The sequence below is a fragment of the Zosterops lateralis genome (assembly GCF_965231275.1).
Source record: "Zosterops lateralis genome assembly, chromosome: 6".
In the NCBI taxonomy this organism is placed as follows: Eukaryota; Metazoa; Chordata; class Aves; order Passeriformes; family Zosteropidae; genus Zosterops; species Zosterops lateralis.
In genome coordinates this window covers 9,948,772-9,973,335 of record NC_139761.1, presented here as the reverse complement: position 1 = coordinate 9,973,335, position 24,564 = coordinate 9,948,772, and the positions used below count along the sequence as shown (strand labels likewise).

Sequence of the window (24,564 nt, the reverse complement as noted above, 5' to 3'; positions counted from 1 at the left end):
AGCAGAGGATGAGGCAATATTCTCCTCCTTTGCTCCTCCTTTGCCTCCTGACTACAGCCCCCGTACCACCAGGGCAGGCAGGGCTCTCCACATCACTTCAATCCTAAACATGAGACAGAAGTAGGAGTTAGTACCATCCTGTTGGGGGGTTAGATAACAATTCTGCTGCTTCTGAGCCCACAGTGTGGTTTCTCCTGCAGCCTTACGAAACCCCTGTGAAGAGCTTGGTTGGCCTCCAGCTGCCTTTCCCTGAGGCTGCCCTGGGGGAAGGGCGAGTGGAACTTTCTGGAAGTGGCCCTGGAGGGAGGGCCCAGGTCTGCCAGTGGCAAAGGCAGGGCCATTCCCTGGGGAAGGGGCTTCAGCCCTGCTGGCGAGACACCCCACACATCCAAGGGGTGACAATGAATGCCAAGTTCCCTCTGGGGCTGTCAGTCCCCATCGTGGCTTTTCACAGTGACCCACTGGGACCCCTCAGGTTTCACTGGCAGAGCCCGAGGCAGGATCACCCCGCCGGGGTGCCCGTGGGGGGCTGCTGAGGGCGGTCAGTGACTGTCCCCACTCCCCAGGACCCAGCAAGGAGCGCTGAGAGGACAAAGCAGGGGTGGTCAGCTGGGGACTGTGGGGGGACAGGCACCTCCATGGAGCCTCTGAGGGACGAGTGTGCTGAGGGGGATGGATGGATGGATGGATGGATGGATGGATGGATGGATGGATGGATGGATGGATGGATGGATGGTTCGATGGGATTGTGGGCATGGCGGGCTGAAGGGAACAGACGCCTCGATGGAGCTGTGGGCATGACGGGCCGAGAGGTGCCTCAGGAGGGCTGCAGGAATTAGGTCGGACCGCGCCGGGCACAGGCAGCGGCGGCTCCCCGGCTCCAGGCAGGGCTGGAGGGGGCGGAGGCGGTGGGAGCGTCAGCAGCCTGCGACCGAGGCGGAAGGAGGCGCCGGGCGGGCTCCGCGTGTGAGGAGAGCCGGGCCGGGCCGGGCCGGGCCTGGGGAGGTAAACGCCTCGGGGCACGGGGAGAGCCGGTGGCAGACGCGGGGCGCTGGGCCGAGGGCGTTCCTCCCCGCGGAGCCGCCGCCCGGGGCCGTTACGGGTTAATGCTGCTCTCCCGTGGGCAAAGCCGCCTCTCATCCCTTCCCTGGCCAGTTCGTGCCTCTCACCTGCCCGCAGGTTGCCGGGCCCGCCGGGACGGGCTGAGGCGCTGCCGGGGTGCAGGAGCCCCATTACCGCCCCCGGGCCAGGGAAGCGGGCTGAGGGCAGCCCTGGCACCGGGGCCGTCTCCGAGCGGGAGCAGGGATGGATTCCCCGGCCTCCATGTGCCTGGGCGGGGAGGGGGCTGTGCCTGCCTCGTCTCCCCTGCCCCCTGCGCCCAGCCGGGCCTCAGCAGGTGGAAGGGTCGGCCTGCCTGGTCCCTCTGGTCAGGGAAGAGAGATGTGTGCCTGGGTTGTGTTTGAGGGAAACACAGAATCATGTTAGTGATTTTATTTGTGAGGCTTGAGGGGTCGCCTGGGGCGTTGGGTTAGGTGGCTGCAGCCATGGCAGACCCAGAGAAAAGTCCTGACCCCGTGTCGGGGGCACGGCCTCAGTTTCCCTCCACTGCCATCCCCTCACTGCCATCCCCCCACAGCGGTGCTGCAGCAATCCCCTGCCTGCTGCCCGGGGGGGGAAATGTAACAGTGTGGGTGCCTCTGCACTGCCAGGGAATGGGCAATACTGGAAGTGGTTGTAGCTCACTGCGCTCCTTGACAAGGAGGTGACACAAAGAAACTTCCAAAATTCCTCACAGACGCCAATTTTACCCCAAATGCATGAACATAATGTGGCAGGCGAGGTCTGAGCCTGAGAGATGTGTCACTTGGGATGTCAGCGGGCACTGACATGGGTGGACGTGGTGGTCTGAAGGGTCCCTTCCAGCCCTGATGATTCTGTGATTCACTGCTGTTACTGTCAGCTGTGGTGGGCATAGTGGCTCAAAGGAAGGCAAGGAAGCTGGGAACCAGTTGGTGTAGTCAAAGGGAGAGAAATTAGCTTGTTCCTGCAGGCCTGCTACAGGAGTCTTTTGCACATGGATGTAACTGCAGTAAATACTGTGAAAGAAATGGGTTCTGTTCAAGGTCCTTTCAAATAACACTTGTGGGAGCTGAAAACAGCCCTGCATTGAAAGTGTCTGGAATGAAAATTGTGTCATTTATGAAAGATTAAGACATGAACATAATTATGAGGTCCAAGTTATAGAAGACAGCATTTGTTCTATCTCATGATGTCCTTTATGTATACATTTCTGAATTCATGGGATGCCCTTTTTACTGTTTCACCAGATGTCCAGACAAGCCTCTTCTGCCTTGGCATCTGAACACCTTATGCAATAAGCATGTCATAAGCTTTGGAAGTTTCAGCCACAAGCACATCTGTTTATCAACCTCAGTGACTGCAGTGGAAAAATTATAAATCTAGCTGCTTAACAGCAAATTGATCTGCATGGAGTTCCAGGCAGGAACCAGAGTACAGACACCAAACTACACTTTGAGAACTGAAGGTTTTTAAGCAGGACCAGACTCTTAAGCATTCAACACAGAAGTGCTGTAATTCAGTAATTATTCTGAAACTAAAAGTAACACCAGTTTTGATTCTGCCAGGGGTGGTGTACTATCAGAAATCTCACTTTCAAAGCCTTCTGTCATAGGCTTTAATCTCTAACTTTGGGATCCCTAGTACTTCGTTAAACAATTCATGCATGAACTGATCAACCTGCAACTTAGACAGTTAGCTGCTTTATCTGAAAGGCAATGTCAGGTTTCATTGCCTTCTGATTTCTAGATTGTCTTCTCAAAGCCATCAAAATTTAATTGTAATTCTCTAAAACAGCTCTGAGACCATGGGGCTGAAGTGACTCAACTGTTGGCATTAGCTTGCAAGTGGTTGTTTACATTTAGCTGGAGCAGAGATCACTTCCCAGACAATTACTTTGCACCCCCAATGGCAAATTAAAGGCCACAATATTTTTTTTTTTTGCACGTAGTTAGTCAAGTTTATGCATAAATTAATGCCCTTAGCCTGTCTCTAAACGTTCATTTGGAAAACTTTCAAATATACTTTTGTTAGTGGTCCTAATGGCTGGTGATTGAGGTCCAGGCAAGTGGCAGAATGTCTTTATGTTGTAAATCACCAAGAAATAAGCAAGAAGATGGGAATAGAAATTACAACTTAATAACATGCTCTGAGTGCTCAGGAACTGTAATTGAACAGGGGGCTGAAATTGGTACTAACCTGCAGTAGCACTGTGGAGCAGGCTGAATAAATTATAATGTATTTCCTGATGTTTCTTTAATATGTACCATAAACCAAGAAAAAATACTCATTATTTTCAAATCTGTGGGATCCTTACATTCATGTAATTGGATCAAGAGTACAGCAGACAGCAGGTCCCTGAACTTCCTGGAGTTCTCTTGCTGGCATCCTATTTGCATAGTGTGGTTTTGTTCTGCATTGGAGAAAATAAAATTACTTGCTTTTATCTCTGTATGCTCAGCTCTGTCAGGGTCCTGTGAAACTCTCCTGACACATTTATTCTTCTTCAGGGGACAATCATCAGGCAACTACAAGATTGTCACCATGAGTTTTGTTGAGTATGGAGATACGATAAAGGACGGTGACACAGCTATCGTGTTCCTGGGCCACGAGTCCATGTTTCCTGTGAAGGTCCAGCATGGCACTGTGACACAGACTAAATATGGGGTCATCAGGCATTCCACAGACCTCATAGGCAAGAAGTATGGCTCCAAAGTGACCTGCAGTAAAGGAGGATGGGTGTTCATTCTTCATCCAACTCCAGAGCTGTGGACCATGAATCTCCCGCACAGGACACAGATTCTGTATTCCACTGACATCTCTATAATCACCATGATGTTGGAACTGAAGCCAGGCTCCATAGTGTGTGAATCAGGTAATAATTACTGTGTTGAAATCCTTTATTAGGAACTTACACCAACACTTTCATGAAAAAACAGGGTTTTCTTTGTATTTTGCAAAAAGTTGCACTTTTTTTCCCACTGTGGTACAATATTCCCTGCCCACATGTTGAAGAATTCTATATCATGTGCACGTTATCAGCTGCTGTTTCTTCAAAAATTGATGCTACCTTGGTGTGCAGCCTCATGTATGTGGTACCTCTGAGCCTGTGTTTGGTTAATTCATCTTCTTAGAACAAATATGTAAACATTTTTATTTCCCTTTTTGAAAACTTGTTAAGTACTTAAAAAATGTTTTTAAATACATGATTTAAATCAAGATTCAGGCTTTGAATTTGAAGTTTCAGAGGACATAGTTGAGATAACCTGGTGAAAGAGACTCTGGTGATAGGATGTGAACTAATAAGAGAAATAAATTGGCAGTATTTATATATGGTACCGTGTAAGCACATAAATTGCATTCTTCTTTTCTAAGTGTAGTCTACTTGTCTACCACAACCTCATGCAGAATCACTGATTAAATACAATGGATGATGTGTTCATCACAGGGCTGTGTTTTATATCTAAACTTGATTTAATTACAGCTTTCATGATTTTGCTTAGTTTGGAAGTAAGGAGTGAAAATTGACATAAAAGTTTTCTTGGTTACATAGAGTTTAAAATAATGTCTTCATAACTTTATTACTACAGGCAGTATGAGGCTTCCTCGATTTGAGTGAATCTCTGTAGTTTGGAGAAATAGCAACTGAGGTAGTTTGTCCTTGTTTTTTCTGGCTGTTTGAGCATTTTTATGAAGCAGTTTCCTACACTTCCCTGTCAGGCACAGATATGGCAAAGGCTCAGCATGACAGGACTGTGATGCACTGCACTTTCTTGCGTTTACCATTTCCTGTTCCCACTCATGCATAATTTCGGGCAGGTTTTCAGGCATAATGACCACTTTCTAACACAGTTAAGAACCAGGCAGAGCATTTAGCTGGTTGCTGTGCAGCAGCACTCAAAGCAGGCAAAGCCCTCTGCAGAAAACTCTGGTACTGTGGAAATAGTTGGGTCCTATGAGTTTGTGCTTTGGTTTGTAGGATGATCAGATGTTTTTAGTTCTGTTATGGGGAATTTCTGTATTCATCAGCTCTTCTCCTCCCTGCTATGTTTAGACAAGATGGGGAAAATAAACAAATTATTTGGGGGCTGAGGGGGAGAGATATGAATTGCTTCATGTCGTGTCTCACTCAGACTAGTCAAATATGCAGAACTGTACATAAAATATTTTCAATAATGTCAAAGGTGCCTAGAGAGGAAGAAAATGTTTAATATCTTGCTTATCTAAACAGCTAAGAAATGGAAACACTGATGATTTCCAAAAATGTTGTGAGTCAAAAGTCATAGCCACAAATCAATCCTTTTTACTGAGGGGAAACTGTCCCCAGGTTCGTTTTAGTGCTTGTACTGCCAAGGTATTGCAACTTCAGCTTTCCAAGCAAAGTGAACAGTTTTACTTTTGTAGTTATGCTTGTATTGCTTGCAAGATTCACTGTTCACAAAGAAAGGAAAGAAGAAAGAATACTGCAACAAATCCATCTGGCTAACCTTGAAGCAAGAGACCTTACTGCAGATTTACTTTGAATTAAAAACTTGACAGGTATTGACCACTGACTGGAGCCTCCGTTGTGGTGATGTAGCCTGCTTTGGTCCCATCCTAAATTCCATGGTATTTGGTGATCCAAAATCATTAGCTCTAGATTGACCTTGTGTGGGCTAGACAAAACCAGCCCAATGGTGATGAGTAGAAACAAGGCAGGAAATCTGATTTAGTAAAACTTGAGTCTGCTTCCTGCTGGTGCTGAGTTTAGGTGTATTTTAAGCATTAATTAGCACAGAGGTCTGTCTTTTTTATTATTTGAATTTATATACAGAGTTGCTGTATGGATTGGCAAAGCAGGCTCTGTAAAAAGAGCTGGGCTCTTTTCCTCTTGTCTTACTAACTCAACTGTAGAACCGTGTCCTGTATTTAGCCATTGTAAGCTAGCAGAATTTTGAATTAGTCTCCACAACTGTGAGAAAAAATGATTGAGAAAGCAAGATGAAATACCCTCTGCATCATGTTGAAATGCTGTGAATATGAATGATCTTTTGCATGTGATTATAAAAATGGAATAGAATAACCGGAAGGATTAATTTTATGTCACTTTAATTATATAGCTTAAATTGATTAGTCATGATTTGTCCGATAAGATACAAACATATTAATAGTTTTTACTATGTTTAATCATCTTTAGTAAACACATAAAGAACAAGCTTGTCAGCAGCACATGCATAATTAAAATGACCCAGGCATACTCTGTTGAGGAGGCTCTAAGGAGACTCTGCATCTACCTGATGTTTCATGACAGAGGTGTAGGAATATGATCCTTTTTCTGTCTTCTGCTAATTTCTTATTTATAAAGGTATGTTGAGTTTTAAAACTGTTAGCACTGTTACTAGAGCTAAGATCTTTTTAAAATATTGGGCCCTGCCCTGAGAAATTCCCCACTTGGATACAGTTTTTAACAGACCTGTCTTTCCAAAATTATGATACTCAAAATAGCTGCTTAAATACCTGCTGTGAGTGGCCCAATAGTGTGAAAATTTCATTCTTGTCAGGTAACTCTTAATAATCCCATTTGTGTTTATTGTATGTGCATCAATGCCTAGATAAAGGAAAAGGCTAAATCTTTCTCTTTTGTCTCACCCCACTCTCCAGATCTAATTTTGATGTCAACTTCCCAGGCTAGGCTCCCTGTAGGATAATAATTCCATTTGGCAACTGATTTTGAGGGGTTTACATTTATTTTTAATACTATACTGGAGCCAATATGAAACCTTTCAAATATTTTTTCTGAACAAAATCCCCTTCTCTCCAGTCCCCACAATCAAGGCATTTTTACTGTCCTCTCTCCATGGTGAGATGTAAAAGAGCACCCGTCTTAATAGTACAGCATGTGAAACCTCATTTAATCTGATAAATCTCAGAAATATTTTGGCTTTGATGGAGCGTAGTATTTGGACAAAATGTAATTTAGTCAAAAGTACTTTAACCACCACCCCAGTGATCCTTCAGCATTCACAAAATCAGACTCACATGAGCAAAAACGTTAATTGGATTTTTTTGTTTCCCTTCAGCTAAATCCCACATTAAAAATTGCTAAACCCTATTCATTGCTCCCCAGCAATGGGTTTCTGAGCTCAGGCACTGGATTTCTGAAGGCTGGGAGAAGTGGTCTGGGCTCTTGTGGTTTTTCAGAGAAGGAGTAACAGTAGCTGCCAACCAGCCTTACATTGGAGCTTCTCAAAAACAATTATGAAATTTTCAAACTCACAGCCTGGGTATAGATTTTGTTAAAGAGTACACTCATAAAAAATTAATGAGGGCTTAATGATTAATGGATACTTAATAAATGATTAAGAGTTTATTGTGGAGTCCCAGTAAGTCGTCTGTATGCTTATGACTCTTCTGAAGTGCTTATAGACTTTTTGACAATTACTGCTCATGTCTTTACTATTTTTGTGTCATAAGTATATGTAAATTGTTTGCAGCTCTGTTTTCAGTGTAAAGTACAGACCAAAGTTTGGAAGTATTAATTTGATTCTGGAATGTGCCCAAACTAATTATGTCTGTGTTTTATAATGTCTCCCTTTTCTACCTCTTAGCAGCTGTTCAGGTTAGAGTGAGAGAAGAATTAGAAAACTTGATTTTTTATAGCACCTCCTGAAGTATTAAGAAAGGCCTCATCAGTACAAATGTCATAAACCACAATATTCTCTTGCCATACCAAAGCACTGAACCAGTGTTGGGGCCGCCAACAGAGAGAAGGGCAGTAAGAAAGATGTGGATCTGTTGGAGAAAGTCCAAAGGAGGCAGTGAAGGTGAGCAGGGGGCTGGAGCACTTTCCCTATAGAGACGCTGAGAGAGCTGGACTTGTTCATCCTGGAGAGGAGAAGGCTCCAGATCTTATAGCACCTCCCAGTACCTAAAGGGGCTGCAAGAGATCTGGGGAGAGGGAATTTTACAAGGGCATGGAGTGATAGGACAAGGGGTAATAGGTTTAAACTGAAAGAGGTATTAGGAGGAAACCCATTAATGTGAAGGTTCTGCAGCCCTGGCACAGATTGCCCAGGGAAGGTGTGGATGCCCCATTCCTGGAGGTGTTGAAGCCCAGGCTGGATGGAGTTTTGAGCAACCTGGTCTAGTGGAAAGGTGCCCCAGACAGATGGGTTAGAACTAAAGAATCTTTAAATGTCTTTCAACCCAAACCATTCTGTGAGTTTATGATGATTCTGTGAACCAAACCTGTGACCACATGAGGCATCAGTGTAATGAATGTATTCAGACTTGTGGCTGTCCTGCAGGTGATGAGAAATGCTGTTCATACCCTAAAGCATTTGTTTCCAGACTTTCTAGACTCACTTTGATCTTGTAATTTCACCTGACCACCAAGCACACTTCTCATGCAGCTCTGAACCTAACCATATTGTTAACCATGTTATGTCCATTCCTAAGATTCCTTCATAAAAAATCCAGACTTTTGAATCTGCAAGGAAAATTTATTTCTTCACTTGAATCTCTAAAGAAATTCTTCTTATTAATTCTTCATATTCTTTTGTAGGCAGTGCAGCCTTGAAAATGAGCAGTGGCCCTCTCTGACCTCAGCCTGTTGCCTAAAATGCTTGCTTCAGCATGGTGTCCATGACACATGGGCAAACAAGCTAATTTTCTGTAAAGGGAACTTTTTGACTGTGAAGTGAACTTTTTGATTTGGTATTTTTTTCTTTCAGCCATCATTTCAACTCCTTGAAATTCTCTCCCTCCCTCTCTTCTTCCTTCTCTCTATCCCTGCTCTTCCTGTGTCTTACCTCTGCTACCATGATTTGGACCCTTGACTATCTTCCCAGTAAGATATTTGGGTTCATTTCCATCAAATGCTTAATATCTTTTCTTGTATTCATTATAGATCATTGCATAAACTTGTCATGTACAGTGAGCAGTCTTCGTCTGTTCATTGTTTCTTGACAGATTTTAGCTGTAGAGTTGTTAGCTCTGTCTCAAGATTAATTTTCCCTTGGTTTTGAGGCTCCTTCCGTTCTCATGGCTGATTCATGACCTATCTTACCATTTGCAAGGGCTAAGTGGCGTAGCTAGGAGACAAATAGAGCAACACTGTCATTGTTTTGTTGTATTTACTCATTTCAGAATAGCTTAGGTAGCCAAATTTTGCATCAGAGGCTTAAGTTCTACTAAAATGTTACTAGATGTTTTAGAGACCCAGTATTAAATTACACTTTGCATACTTTTCTCTTTTCGTGTTTCCAAGCAATATGAACCTTTTTATGCACTTAAGAGCTTATTCAGCTTTATTGCAAAATGCTTTTGCTTACACACAGCTGTAAACATCTATAGATCCTAAATGACAATTTGTAGCTCCTTTTTTAAAAAGAAGCACCAGGATGAGAAATTTCTAGGGAAGGCAAGCCAAGCGATAGCTTGCAAAAAGAAAATGAGTGGAACACAGAATCAGGTCACTTATAATTATGGCATGGGTAGGATTCCAGGAGATTAGACAAATATCCTTTGCAATAAGGAAACAAGACTAAAGGGAAAACAGTGTAAAATGAACTTTGTATTCTATATCAGCTAAGCACTGATGCTGTGGTGACACTCAGCCTTGGCAGTATTCTGTGCTGCCATAACATGCTTTATTTTTGAACAGCTCAGATACTGTCCACTGCGACTTTTGAGAAGGTGAGAAATTATTTTAACATGGACATTGTTTCAAGATGGCTGAGGTGTGTGGAGGCTTCTCTGTGGAAAACCTGTCACTTGAATAAGCAGAGAGTGAGAAGAACAGATCTCTTGGAGGTCAGGGCAATTGAGAAATTCATCTGATCAATACTTGCTTGTCTGCAAATCAGAAGGAAGTATCAGTGGTGCTGAGCTAGAGTGTTTTATATAGGTGCCCACTTGTTAGGACTGAAATCCTGAAACTGCAGTGTTCTGCTTCTTTTGGGAGAGGGGCAAAAACACTCCCCTAGAGCTTATATGTATGTGAGAAGGGGAATGTCATGTGCTTGAGCACAAGAAGGAGGAAAGGAGGCTACATCAGTGTGCAGGGCCGTTGGCCATCTGAATCATGGGTGTAACCCAGGAGCTTAATTCCTGCCTTTGACTGAAGTGGAGCCCATTTCTAGTTTACACTGTGCTGATCCCCTGCACAGTGCTGCCTCCTCAGATGTGGAGCTTTGAGTGTGGCATATTGGGGCCCCTGCGGTGTCTCATTAAATGCCTGCAATGCAGATGTCTGCTTTTTGACTAAGATGTTGGAGATCACAGAACAGTCAATGTAAAAGAGCATCACATTTTCCAAGTGAAAATTAGCAATGACATAAGTGCTCACCCGAGTGAGCTCTGAAGCAGCAGCTGTGCTGTTAAGGTTGTCTTTGGTACAGTTTGAATTGTTGTTTTACCTGATTAAAACATGGTAGTTAAGTGGGCATTGTCCTGTGGTGGAGAGCAAACAGTTTCTAAGGCTATTTATTGTGCAGGCTGTCAGAAGGGGAGCATCCTGGTGATAAAATTAAAAATTAGTTGCTCTAGTTGTCATACCTTCTGATTTCTAGGTCATATCAGGAACACAGGCATCTCACTGCACCTTTAAGAGAAAGAAAATCCACTGAAGTTCTTCCTGTTCTGATCTTGCCTCTTCTGATACAAAATAGTAATTTTTGAGTATCCAGTTTTTATATTCATTTGTATACAGGTAATTCAACTATGCTATTTCTGGTTTGGTAGAATTCTAGTATGTCTGCAGTAGTACTGCTTGGGTTTTCCTAACTGATTCTGTGTCATGCTAGGGATACATTTCATTTCCCAAGGAAACCTGTACCTGACTAGAACACTCCAGACTGGTGCCCGAGACTCTTTAAGTCATATTTTGCTTTTTATCAGTAGTGATTTTGAAATAAGAAGAAAGAGAAAATCAGAAGGTAGCAGGAGGACAGAAATGTTGCAGATTTGCAGGGAAGAATGTGAATATAAACGTTAATTTTCCCTTCTACATCACAAAAACATTGGGTTGAACCCCTGCCTCATGTAGGCAGTGCTGATTGGGCTTTAGGGCTTGTGGCAGGTATGGACTCATGCCAGACTCTCATATTAATGGATCACATCAAATGTCCTGATCTATTGGGTGCATGAGAGTTAAGGGTCATCATCATGTCACATGTCTGAGATCAGAATATATTTTGAAGGAGAGATTTTACAATAGTGGGTGATTCATAACCATCTTGCTCCTTGTTTCCTGCAGTTTTAAGGGTGTTGTCACGGAGAAGGCAGGCAGCCTAATCAGAAATACTCCCATTAATAATATTAATGTGATAGAATTTGATATGTTAAAATGTGATACATATGTATTGTTCTCATGTTTGTGGTAGCAGTCAACAATAAATAATTCCTGGCAACCCTTTTTAACAAAAGCTCTGTCTGTAATATGCCTGGAAGTGGTGACTTCCAACATCTTGATTTTAGTTCAGGGTTTGGCTTGGAGTGTTTGTGAATAAAAAAAAGTTTTAGAAAAGAAGCCAAAAACATCTTGATGGGTTTTCCTTTAGAGGAGACAAATAGTGTCTTCTGTGATGTTTTTAAGAGCAGACTTAAAAGGAAAGTGATTAAAAATGTAAAGGACTATGAACAAGGAAACTGGATACACATGCAAGCTGCCTCCCTCTTCTGCTTAGAGCCCAGGCCTGTTCACTCTTTTAGATTAGCAGAGAGAGAGATGCAGAAAGTGTGCAGCACTTCACATTTGAGAGGTAAAATAATTAAATTCCCTCATTTTATTATAGTTCTCAGTTGTGTAATCCTCTCTTTTGGCATGAAGTAAAGGCAGAGCTTCAGCCTTTAGCATCCTGTGACCAACAGTTCCCTGCTTTCGTCATTAAAAACATATCAATGGAATACTATTTTTTTATTATGCACATACATCATTGAGTTTTCACAACCACGTGGCTGCTGTGCTACCTTTTCTCCTTTGACCAGGGAAAAGTTCACTCTGACATTTAGATCCTTCAGGTGCTGTGACAGGGTGGTTTTTGACGTATGCACATTGTGGGTGTACTTTACCTTTTTCTTTGTTTTAACACTGCCTCGAACGCCTGTATTTTCACTTCATTAAATGCATGTGTTTAAAAGTTTCTCTCTTTTCTTGGACCTCTCTGGAGCCAGTGCTGAGATCTGTAGGTCCTCTCTCCCTCTCTAATGTGCCCTGCAGAAGCTCTGGGGGGTCCAGTCTGCCCGCTGGGGTCAGAGCCCTCTCAGAGGGAGGCAGAGGAGCAGGGCCGATTCCACGGGGCAGCCGCTTGATCCGGTGGCAAACACGGGCCCTGAGCTCTGTTTACAGTCTGAATGTCTCCCCTTTCAGAGCTGTCGGATTAAATACAGTGCCACAGCAGTGTTCCTCCCCTTATGTGACTGGAGGGCAAGAACCTGGGATCTGCCAGTGAACTCAGACTTCCTGTATGATTATGGAAAGTACTGCGCCAATTAAGCGGCTGTACCAGCCCCTGTGCCCCCTAATTAATTTCCTTTCTACTTGTTTCTGAGCTGCTGTACTTCAGATTCTGTCCTTTATAAGTTTCTGAAGATTTATGTTAGCTGAAAGAACTCGCCTCAGGCTGAACAGTCATTGAAAATAGCTAGAAATAGATTTTATGTCTACGGGAGAAATGTATTCTAAGCACAGAATTATGAATCAATAAACACAGATAATTTGGGGTTGCTGTGGGGTTTTGAATTTGGGGGGTTACTCTGCTAAATGTCACTTGAGTGACTAATTTGCAATGAGAATTGGTATATGGGTGTTTTCTTAAGTGAAAGTCTTTGTTATTAGTCATTCATCTATTTAATATGCCAATGGATCATTTAAAGTAAGTTTCCTAAATTACCAGCTAAAACAAGGAAAAAAACATCTTTGTCTTGTCAGTCCCTGTTTGTATGTGGTAATTGTCGTTACCTACAATTTTGTGACAGATTTTGTTAGACTTAAGTTAAGCTTGTGTAGGCATGTATGTGTGTGAGTGACCTGTGAAAACAGGTGTTTGATCAGTGTGGCTGCAAGGAGCCAAGAGGCCTTAGTGTTGGGTAATTCCAGTGGGAGCTGAGGATGTCTCTTAGGAGATCTGTGCAAAGCAAACCATATCCTGACAGCCATTTGTTTGCATGGATATTAATAGGATTTTCAAGCACGGACCCATGCCAACATTTTTTCTTTGTTTAGTGAAGAATAAGGTTTTTAAAATCCATTAAAATTTGCCTTAATCTCTTTTCACCCTAGAAGAGTCTGACAACTTTGAAAAAAACCTCTCCAGTTAATTTCCCTGAATTTTTCCTGTTGCATTTACTTCCTCATGTTCTCTAGTGGCAGTTGTTAGAGCTATAGCTGACCCTTGGCATTAGTTTCCTACTCCAGGGAGATAGGACAGGTCCTGGGTTTGCCAGATTTTTTCAATGAATGCTTTGAGGACCCAGAACACTGTTTCCTAAGGTCACCTAGTCCCTTCCCTCCTTGTGAAGGAAGCACTGTTCTCTTTCAGGAGCTGAACCAGTGGTTTGTGTTCATTTGAGTTTTGAAACAAGCGTTCCAAGCAGGAAGACTAATGCAGAGAACTTTAGTTCTGCTGTTTAGCACTGAAAAACTCAATTTCATGAGTCGCTTGTCTCTTCTAGGTACGGGCAGTGGGTCCCTGTCCCACGCTCTGATCCGGACAGTGGCTCCCACCGGGCACCTGTACACGGTGGAGTTCCACCAGCAAAGGGCTGAGAAGGCGCGGGAGGAGTTCCGGGAGCACGGGGTGGAGCACCTGGTCACTGTCACCAACCAGGACGTCTGCAAAAACGGCTTTGGGGTCTCAAACATTGCAGATGCTGTGTTCCTAGATATTCCATCTCCGTGGGAAGCCATAGGACATGCAAAGTCAGCGTTAAAAGCTGAAGGTAACTGCGTTTTTCTCTTTCTGTTCAGGAGTACTGTGCACATATCTCTGCCTTTCAGCCATACACAGATGTGCTCCCTTACCTTGTGTGATCACTCTTCTCAAATGTCAGTCTCCAGGCATTTCTAAGGCTGTAAAACCTTCAAAAGGCATCTTCAATTTACAGTAGAAGATTTGAAAGGAGAAGAACAATTTTTTCCTCCGAGCCCGTGAGAGCTGCTACAATTAGCATGGGCAGTTTATAAAAACTCCTTTGAACCATTCCCAAGTGCATTTTGCTTGATCTGAGGTGTATGGGAAGCAGAAGTAACAATAAATGCTGAAAGCAAATTTCTTTGGCAATTCAGTGGAAAGGTGTTTGTATAAAAGGTGTTCAGCCTCAATTCACATCAATCATTGCAGACTTGTACCTATTTAACAGAGCACCCCAACAATAATGTTAAAAAAAATGTGGTTACACTTACATATGCTTGCCAGTTTATGTCCTAAATCTTTGTGGTTGGAGCTAGTGAGAAGTTTGCCATTGGATACAGTGGGAATGGAATGTAAAGGATGTTCTAGCTTATGCCAGTTACTCTGGAATTGTGACAGCAAGTGAGAACTAATGTTGAGGTTTTGCACAGATTTCATCGCCTTATTATGCCTCTTTTCCCTCCTGAGAAATAATCTTCAGTGAATAAATAATTCTTTTATCCTGGAATAAGTTTTCCTCTAACTAATGTCATAAGAGTGTGGATCTGAATTAACTTTTGCCAAATTGTTTCCATCTACAAAAGTGACTTCTCTGATCAGGAGGGCATGGAGTGCTGAACAGTGTCTATGCTGGGACATGGAGTTTAAAAAAAAACTTGATTGTGTGCCAAGGCCCAGTCCTTTGTTAAAATACATAATCACAGGCTGGACTTCAAGTGAATTGCTAAGTCTTCTTGAAATCACAGGATTCAAGCTTGTCCTTAAAGGTCACTGAATGTGCACTGCCTTGCTGAGTCAGGACCAGCCCTGCTGTTAGGCTACCTCAGCTACTACTGAAAATTTTCTAGAAAGCTTTGTGATACCCACATAACACACTTCCTTTAAAAAGTGAATAAATGGAGTCAGCCTTGTTAGCACTCTGTACCTGCAATGGTTACAGCTCAATTTGTAGCAGTTTTCCAGTGTGTCCTGGGGGGAGAAAAAATCACTGCACTGTACAATGCCCTTCCCATGCTCAAATTATCTAATCTAGTGAGCACAACACTCAGCTGACTTCCCAGCTTAGAAGGCGCTGCATTGCGCAGTCCAATTTGAATTATTTAAGTGGTGCATGCTTAGAATACTAAGCAGGGCTGCTTGAACAGTTCCAAGTTTTGAATCCTTGTCTCACTCCAGCATTTGAAATCCTAGAAAATGTATTATAGTCCCAAACCGGCCATACCATCTGGCTCTGCTTTTCTGTGCTATGCTACAAGGTTACATCTGCTTAGGCAATATAAATAAGACTTCAAAATCCTACATTTTTGTGTTTGTGGTGTCATTCACTTTATGAACCACTCAAAAAGAGAAGTTGCTGATCCTTGCTGCAGTTTTTGCTGCAACCAGCCACCCATGTCTGGGATCTGGTGCTGGTCTAAGGCTCCTCTTTTGGGCAACTTGATACCTGACTGACTGGGGGCATTTTTTAAATTTTGCTGTTTTGCATATAAACAAAAACTGTCTTTCATATAAAATATAATCGATTCTAGTAGTAATATGTGAAAACTTACACACTTTTCTGTTTTATTCTGAGTCATGCAGGTAGTTTTGTTGGGGTTTTTTTACTGCTGTTAAATCTAAAATATAGCAGAAGGTTATCTGTAACTGCTTCCCTTTCCCTACCACAGGCAGTTAATTTAATAGTGCTCCTTTGTTTTGTTTTCAAAGAGTTAAAGCTCTTCTGCAGTACAGCCTGTGCACATTCTGCTGTTATTCAACCCCGTTCCAAGGGTTCCTGTAGTGATAAAGCATCACTGCAGGAAATGAATTCCACTCTTTTCTGTCCACACCCTCTCTCTCAGATCTGGATGGGGTCACATTTGAACCATTCACACTGTGGGTTTTGGTGCGACGTGCCATGCAAATATCACAGCTGTCCCTGAAGTCTTAAGGTCCTTTGAATTAAATCATAACTAAGCAAATTCAATATACGGCATTGGCTACTCTCTTCCTTAAAACCACGATACTTGTGATGGAGAGTTCAGCTGAGACAGTATGGGAGAGTTCTCAACCTTAACAAAGCCTTATCAGATCAGTGTTTCCTCTCCTACTTCAGCTCAAGGTCCTGAATAGTTGCAGCTCCTAGTAGGCTGAGTGTTAATGATCCTCCTTACAGAGTACAATTATCACTCACATTATGCCTTGCAGTATGCTGTAAATACACCACTTAGAGCAGCTTGGCCTCCAATTTAAAGCACTGTCAACCCGTGAAGAGCTGAAAGAATAAAATTACACAGTAGGTTTGTGACTAGAAGGTTCTTGTTCTCTGGTGATGCTCTCTGCCGACGCTCAGGTTTGCCTCTCAGCTGCATCCTTTTGTGCTGATGTCACCAGTCACACTTCCAGCACAAACGCTGCTTGTAGCATCTCCGAGGCACTGCTGCACTGCAGAACTTGCTTTCATTTCCAGACCTGCACTGTTTTTCTTCTGCAGCATCTGCTGATTAATGCTTTTCTGTAGTCATAGCTGCTGTTCCCAATATCTGACCTTGGTGATTTTTGCAAAGTTGACGTTAACCCCTTCAGGCCAAACTTTTAAAAATTAGGAAAACGAGAAAATTGTTTGGTAACAAAAATATCCTCAATATTCTACAGTTCTTAAATGCCCTGAAACTTTTGACTCACAGTCATTTCACAGCTGAATACTGTAGTGCTTTGAATATAATTCTGCACCCACCTACTCTACTCTCATAAATACTGTCTATTTCTTCCAAGGCTGGGGAAGATGAAGGAGAAACCCACTGGTACAATAATTTTCATACAGATTTTAAATTTTCAGGTAGGGGGATGGAAAATTACAGCTATGTATTAAGTTGGATTAGCCTCTTGCATTTTAAGTTGTTCCTTGTGGTGTTTAGCAGTCTGAGTCACAAAATTATTAAAACCACCTCTCTTCTATTTCCTTTCTTTCTTTAAGGATTTTACTCTTAAATTCACATTTTTCCATTCCCTCTGGAATGTCATAAAGCCCCTAAGTAATGAGTTTGTCAAATTGTGATCCTTAAAATAATGCCTGAATCAGGTAATATGGTGCTATCAATTCTCCCCCTAGAACTGCAGGTAAAATTTGCTTTGAACATCTCCCTCTTTGGGCCTCTGCACTTCCATGTCCATGTAAGAAGCCTCACAGACTATTTTTTTTTTTTTTTTTTTAGCTCCAAAGGTTATTTATTTCATATTCATTATTCTGAATCATTCATATTCCAGAAGTATTCAGTTTTAAACCACCCAGGTGTGGCTTTGGGGAGCAACTTCTGTCCCTCACCATATGAAGTACTTGGACTACTTATTCATCCTTAGCTTGGTAGGTCAGGTGCACACAGTGGGCCTGGCCAGAACTACAAGTGTAGAGAGTCAAGCAGAAGGATTCCTGCATCAAAATCCTCACTGTGGAAGGCCAGCCAAAGCTACAGGCTTTTACACACTTTGAAGGAAGTAGTTTGAGATGAAAGGATCTTTAAAGAAAGTTGTTGGGTTTTCTTCCTCAGTACAGAGCCAACTGATTTTATTTTAATTTCTTTGTTACATGGTTTTACCAGCCCACAATAATGAGCAGGAATAAATTCCTTTTGAATGATGCACCTATAAGTGCAGAGGTTAAGGTCACATTTGCAGAAAATCACATCAAACTCCAATTAATGAGCTGGCAAGTGATTTGGAGAAAATTCTCTTTCCTGAATCAAGAAACATCCTTTAATTTCTTCCAACAGCCAAATCCTCTAATTTCACTTGTCAGGGAAGCTACATCAAATCGCCCACGAGCACACGCACTTAAAGGACATTCTGTCCCCTTTTGCAGAGACAATATTTTTAGTGTCCTACTAGCACAGAGTAAATGCCACAGTGATGCTGCTCAGTGACTCTCCTGCCTCACCCCTACACAGGGATAATGCCTGTGTGATTTTTTTTCTTCCTTGAGATCTTTGTGATGTATTTTCCAATTTTGACAATGCATTGAAGTCCCAAAACCCAAGCTGTGTTTGTTTGCCAGAGGTAAAAATGTTGTGCTATATTCTTTATGTCACAGAATCATTCAAAAATTACTGGCCCTTTTCCCTAAAACTTAATGGTGCTGTGCTACATGTGCATCATCTGATTAATACTGGGATGATGAAAGAACCTGTCAGAGCACTTGTGACACATGCAATAATCTACAAAAATAAGAGCACATTTCTTGGACATGTTTTCTGTGTCATAAGCACACACTGGAGTTCTTCTTGTCAATTGATAGCACTGAGATTTCCACACTTGAAACCTAATGCACTTAGCTAAATAGAACTGGTAGAGATGTTAGTTCTTGCTCAGACAAACCAGAAACAAAGTTGTTTGTTGGAGTTGCACAGGAACATTCTGGCAACTTTCGAGGCACTGGCCTCTTGTAGAGATTCAATGGTGTGTTCCTTAATTACCAATTAGATACAGTCTGTTGAAATGTGCAATACTATGTGGATGAAAATCTTCTATTTCCCTCTTCCCTTAAGCTCACTTTTCTAATCATTCCAGTCTGAATTGTACTTCCATTTTCATGTCCTCTCAACACTGTTGTTGGTTACAATGACTGCCAGGACTGTGTGGGCTTGTTCCAGGCTATTGGATTCAGGACATTTAACCTCTTCATTAAAGGCTTCAAACTAACTCACTGCCTGTAAAACTGAAGGTAGAAAAAAACTTAAGTCTTTCATACAGTCTCATTATTCTCTTCTCCTCAACTGTAGCACTTGTCAGATGCGTTATACATGAATAAACACATTTTTAGACAGCTCTTCAGATCAAAAAGCTCACACAGCTTCCCAATGTGAACAGGATTAATCTCTCATAATTACTATATCAATTTATGATGACACACAGATCTCATTAACCAAATTTAGGAACGGTAGCTTTCCTAAAAGGAGAGCTCTGAAAGAACACAAACCCAATTTGTACAAAAAAGTTTCCATTCAGATGTTTTTCACTGCTCTCTAGTCTAGTCCACCCCTTTGTGATCCACAGACAGAGAGCAATGTGCCCCAGAGAGGAGAGGAGAGGGAGGGAGTTCATGTCTTTTCTTCATTCACTAAGGAATCCTTGGCATGGCAAGACAAAGTAATGCATATTCAAGTCCTTTAAGCCCTAAAAGCCTCTTGGTGTCTAAAGGACAAGAGGGCTCTCAAAGAGTCTGAGAACTGTGAATGCTGAAATCTAGATTTGTATCTGTTTGGTGATTGTGACAGAAGGGGTGTTGCCTAGCTGGTAGTCCAGCCGGGTACAGAGGGCAGCCCTCAGTGTGCAGAATTCAGAAGCACCTGCTCTCTTAAAGATGACAGTGCCTCTGCTCCTGGGACAGATGAGCACGTCCTTCTGAGTGATGGTTTTCTACTTCTTGTTTTTTTTTCTGCTCTAAACAAAACATAGGAATTGAAACTCCTCAAATGTTTCTATTTTAGACAGCCTCTCTCAGTCTGAAACTGCAATTTCATTTTTGCCTTCCAGCCTTCTGCTAATTGTAGCTTTCCAATCTTGCTTCTAATATCTGCTTAATCAAATAATTCCAGCCTGTAACTAAGTCAGATCTGGCCTGCCTGATAGTACAGGAAAAAGCAGAGAGGACCCCTCTCCCACTTGTTAGGATCTGTAAGAGTAGATGCTTGATGGGTTTGCTTCCAAGCCCTTTGTAGGTATATTTATTTGGGAGGGATGTATAAAAATAATAAGAACAATAGGCATGAAAGGGGAAAACAAAATTGTCAGAACTGCTAAAACCCATTGGATAGTCTCAGACGGAATACCAGAAATTCACTGTTTTCTCATCTTTCACACCTGAGAAACTTCCAGCAGTGCAGGAAGTAAAGTAATATTATTTTTTGTGCTTGCCCTCTGGATATTTGCTACTGCAAGCAAGAGCTTTCTTCCTTACCAAACGTCTTGAAAGCCTGTTTTCTGTAACCCTACTTCCCCCAGCAGTTGTGAGGAGGCAGCCTGATAAATCTTCACCAAGTTTGGTGTTGACAGTGCTGTGCTCAGCTGACCAGCCCCAGGCAAGAGGAAGGGTGCTCTGCCTTTAATTGAAGGCTTGACAAGAACCGTAGGTGGCTTTGCTGCTTGTATGGCAACAGCTGTGTGCAGGCTTTGAGTTTTTGACTGTAAATCCAAAGCATGTGAATTCAAAAGCCTAAACATATCTTCAAGCCCTTAGAGTCAGAATAAATAAGAACAGACTTACCGTAAATGTAAATATATTTTGCTTTTTTATTGCAGTATAAAACCTCAAAACCAAAAAGCCTGAATGAAGTAGTAGTCTCTGGTCTCTCGGCAGAATCTTGCTTTGCAGACAAAGAGTTATTGTGAGCTGACATTTAGTTAAGTCAGACATTTGTTCAGTTCCCTACACAATAAGAATATAAATTCTTTCTTTGTAACATGCATGCATCATAGTAGCTTTTTAATTATGTAACAGATTTTTTTCATGAGCTTTTCTGTTTTATATCTGCAAGCGTGGTAGAAGTGTGTAAGTTCTTTGGCCAGAAAAGATTAGCTGTCAGATTCAGGAACATTTTGGTAGTGCTGGCCATCCTGATGAACATACAAATCTAATTTCATGGGAGTTAATGGACTGGGCGTGCAATTAAATCAGCATCAACACACTGGGTTCATAAAGACACATACCAGCATTAATTTTGCAGGTGATTATTAGATTTGAGTTTTAATTGTCACTCCAGGGAATTACTTGTCCAGGGTACTTTGTTCTGAAGATTCATGATAAGAACCCCTTGGTGCAGAGACTTTATTTGAGGACTAAAATTAAATCCTACTTAGCGTATGGTGGATTAATGGTTGTGGAAAGTGTTCTTCCCCAGGCAGTACCCAGCACATCCTTGCTGCACAGAAACTGGAGTGCTACAGTGACGCTTTCAGACCTGATGCTTTCTTTTTTTAGAGATCTGACTTTAGAAACGAAAAAGGAAAAAAAAAAGGGGAGTTTGAGATAAAGCAGGCTTCATGTAGTCCCACCATTGCCTCTATTTTTAGCAGGATGCTTTGCTCTGCTTTGCACGGGTTCTTTAACTGCTTAGATGACTGGTATTGCAAGGTTTGACTGGAGCCCAGGAGAGGACTGGGAAGGAATGCAAATCAGGTCAGCAGGCATTTTCATCTAATTGTAATAAATGAAACAATAGCTGAAGCTGCATTGCCCAGTGTTCCTTCCTCCTGCACAAAAGCTTTTCAGGAAGGGCCTTGTGGGACACTGTGTCCTGGGTGAAAGCACATGCCCTGGCTTTATGGCAGACAGTGTCCTTATAATTCTTTGATCTGATTTGGCTGTGGCTTTTCAGAGTAAATCTGAATCATTCTATTCTCAGCCGTTAAGGTGACATTGTAGCACTTAGAAAGGTGTAGGGGGCCTATTAATACTCCATATTAAGAATCAAAAATCAGAACTGTGCACAGACAAGGAGACAAGTGTTAGTTTATCACTTAAAACTCCTGTCCTAGAGTTTTACAGCGTTTACTGTAAGCCTGCACAATGTGATATCCAGTAAACTTCAATACTCAGGAGACATGCTACTTAGCTTGACTAAAAGGGTAAAGCATTAACAGCACTCCATCTATGGCCTGGAGAGATCCCTTTCTTCTGTCCACGCATACCATCGTCCTCAGCTGAACACAGCCGCCTTTGTCAGGGGCGTGCGCACACGCGCTGGGGCTCCGCCACTGTGCACTGTGTGGAGAATGACTTCTGGCTTTGTGTACGTGCCAGCTGCAGTTTGGTGCCTCAGTCCAGAGCAGCGGAGAGTGATTCCAAAAGAGTCACTGCTCTAAAGGGATCAACTTTAACAGTTTTGCTGTGAACAAATGTCGAGGGCAGCATTGGATGTGGAAGATGAAGGAAGTTGCTGTTGTCATTTTTAAAGGGTCTGAAGCATCCTGTAGAGTTGTCCATGTTTGATTTTGTGCTGACACTTTAAACCAACAAAATTGCCTTGTAAAGATTTTCTTGAAGAGTGTTTTCACTTTGTCTGTACAATCGTAATTCTATGGACATCTGGGAGAATTGGAAAAAAGATGAAAAATGCTTCATTTTGGCTTTTGCCCTGTTATCCACTACCTGTCTTATTTTGCAGGTGGCCGCATCTGCTCTTTCTCCCCCTGCATTGAACAAGTTCAAAGAACCTGCCTAGCGATGGAAGAATATGGTTTTACAGAGATTAACACCTTGGAAATTCTGCTCCGAGTGTACAACGTAAGGACAATCAGTTTGCAAATCCCTGACCTTGGAAAAGCAGCTGAGGATAATTCCAGCAGTGGCTTTGACAGCAGCAACCCATCACAGCAAAGCAGCCCTTGTGCTAATCTGCAGCAAGGGACTGTGCAGTTCAAGAGTGGCGTGCCACTGAGGGAGGTGGTTGGGCACACTGGGTACCTGACCTTTGCCACCAAGAGCTTGGTGTAGCACATGCCCACTCTGTGCAGTCTGGAGTGGAGTTTGTGTGCATTCTGTTTTCATGGCTCTTTTCTGTATGGCATCCAAAGTTTTACTTGTCAGGGAATTCCATATATAGTCAGATTTGGTTGGGATATGCTTTGTTTAAATAGCACACAAGCATTAAGCAGAGCAGCATCAAGGGAATGTTGAAACTCTGGAATGGTGCTCCACTTGCTGTCAGAAAGAAGATAAATTAATAGCGAATGGCCATTCACTGGAATGTTCAGACTTAAGATCTCTCATCAGAAAGCAAAACAAACAACAAACAAATTACAAAGAAGTTGGATTTTTTCCTCTTTTTTTTTCTGAATTACTTTCCCAAGTTTATGCTTTTTTTTTTTTCATAGCACCACTGGACACTATTTTTTTAACTTCTGTAGGATCTGTGTTGCTCTGAAGAATGTGAAAGTGCCTACTTCCTCCATTTTAGATAAGAAAGTTCCAAGATTATAGGGTTGCCAGCAAAACAATTCACAGAATCAGTGTTTCCTTGGAATAGTGTTTCAGAGGATTATTGGCAGCGAGTAGGAACACAACCTCTTACTCCATTCCAGGCTGGCATCTGCAAATCATTTTGACTATACAGAGGTCAAAGAAGTGTGGTAATTTGGTGGATTTCATTTAAACTGTATATTGTGTTCATCAGTTTGTAGTAGAAATTTGAACCTAGATCCACACAGTCGTGTTCTAATGGAACAACCACTTGCATAGTTGATGAATCCACTGTGAAAATTAACTGAACAGCTGGCTAGTATTATCTGAGCACCTCTTTGTAAGTGGTGTGGATGAAGTTCCAGTTGTTTGGTGGTTTATTTCCATTATGGTGTATTGTTTTCCTGCAGCTGAATGACAGAAAAATTGCTTTTGGCAGGATTTCTGTCTCCAGATTACATCAATAATGCAAACTTAGTAAATACCTTGACCAGCCTTATTAATTAAGTTTTCAGATCATTTACTCTTCGGTCTTCCGTATAGAGCTGGTGGATATGATGAACTGTTTGAATGCTGGATTACATTTTGTATTTATAGATTAAAATAATCATGGAAATTTATTAAGTTCCTTCTTTTTTTATTTTACTTTTAATAGTAATATTCCTATTCCAGCCACTAGTGCTGCCACTCAAAGCATTTAGCTGTGCCTTGCATTCGGTACCTGAGCATATCGATTGCTGTGCAAGAGCAACAGCCATTCATAAACTGCTGCCTGAACATTTAACCTGACATCCCTCCCCCATTCTTGACAAAAATAAACAAAGCTAAGCTTTTAACGTGTTTCAGCAGAACGCTAATCCATAACGGTTTAAAGAGAGCTCAACCGATCACGACTGCAGAGATAAACTGTTGAGCAGATTAAAGGCAGAAAGCAATTCTGTTCAGCTAAATCAGTTATGTAAGTTGGCCTACAACTGCAGCATTTGCCCAGAAATTATGGGAGAGTTCCCTTTCTGCTGCTGTTCATGTTCTCCAGGCTGTGCAGTAAGTTGCTGATGCTGTATGTGGGGTTTGGTGGCTGTGTTAGAACATGTGTGTTGTGTTTGTGTGTGCACATGTTTGTGTGTGCTGGGACCACCACCAAGCAGCACAGCACAGCTACTGACAGACACCAGAAGAAAGGATGGGGAATTACAACCACAAAGTCCTTCTTAACTTCCTTCAGTGTGATCCTCATTGACTAACAAGGGGGATCCCCAAGCTTCTCCAGGGATAATTCCAGCCCCAAACTTGATTTTTTTTCTCCAGACAGACCTTATTTTAAAGTAACTTAACAGTTAAACAGGACTAAAAAGGAACGAAGTCACATTTCTGTGCTACAAATAGATGTGGAATGGAAATACCAAAGTATCTTCCTGGAGTTTGAAACAAGCCTGATGCCTT

The 24,564-nt window shown here is 42.2% G+C and overlaps 1 protein-coding gene across 1 annotated transcript; it reads left to right on the top strand.

Annotated features, from left to right (window-relative positions):
- The first annotated feature begins 982 nt into the window (after positions 1-982).
- On the top strand, positions 983-24,564 carry TRMT61A (tRNA methyltransferase 61A). The gene is made up of 4 exons (XM_083864236.1): positions 983-1,005; positions 3,588-3,952; positions 13,732-13,998; positions 22,328-24,564. The coding sequence occupies exons 2-4, from the start codon at positions 3,622-3,624 to the stop codon at positions 22,654-22,656; spliced, it is 927 nt and encodes a 308-aa protein (XP_083720362.1). The 5' UTR covers positions 983-1,005; positions 3,588-3,621; the 3' UTR covers positions 22,657-24,564.

Excerpts from the sequence above, each read along its gene's own strand:
- TRMT61A (XM_083864236.1), top strand. The coding sequence starts at position 3,622 with ATGAGTTTTGTTGAGTATGGAGATACGATAAAGGACGGTGACACAGCT. Across the intron at positions 3,953-13,731 it reads CTCCATAGTGTGTGAATCAG|GTACGGGCAGTGGGTCCCTG; the intron begins GTAATAATTACT and ends TGTCTCTTCTAG. Across the intron at positions 13,999-22,327 it reads GTCAGCGTTAAAAGCTGAAG|GTGGCCGCATCTGCTCTTTC; the intron begins GTAACTGCGTTT and ends CTTATTTTGCAG.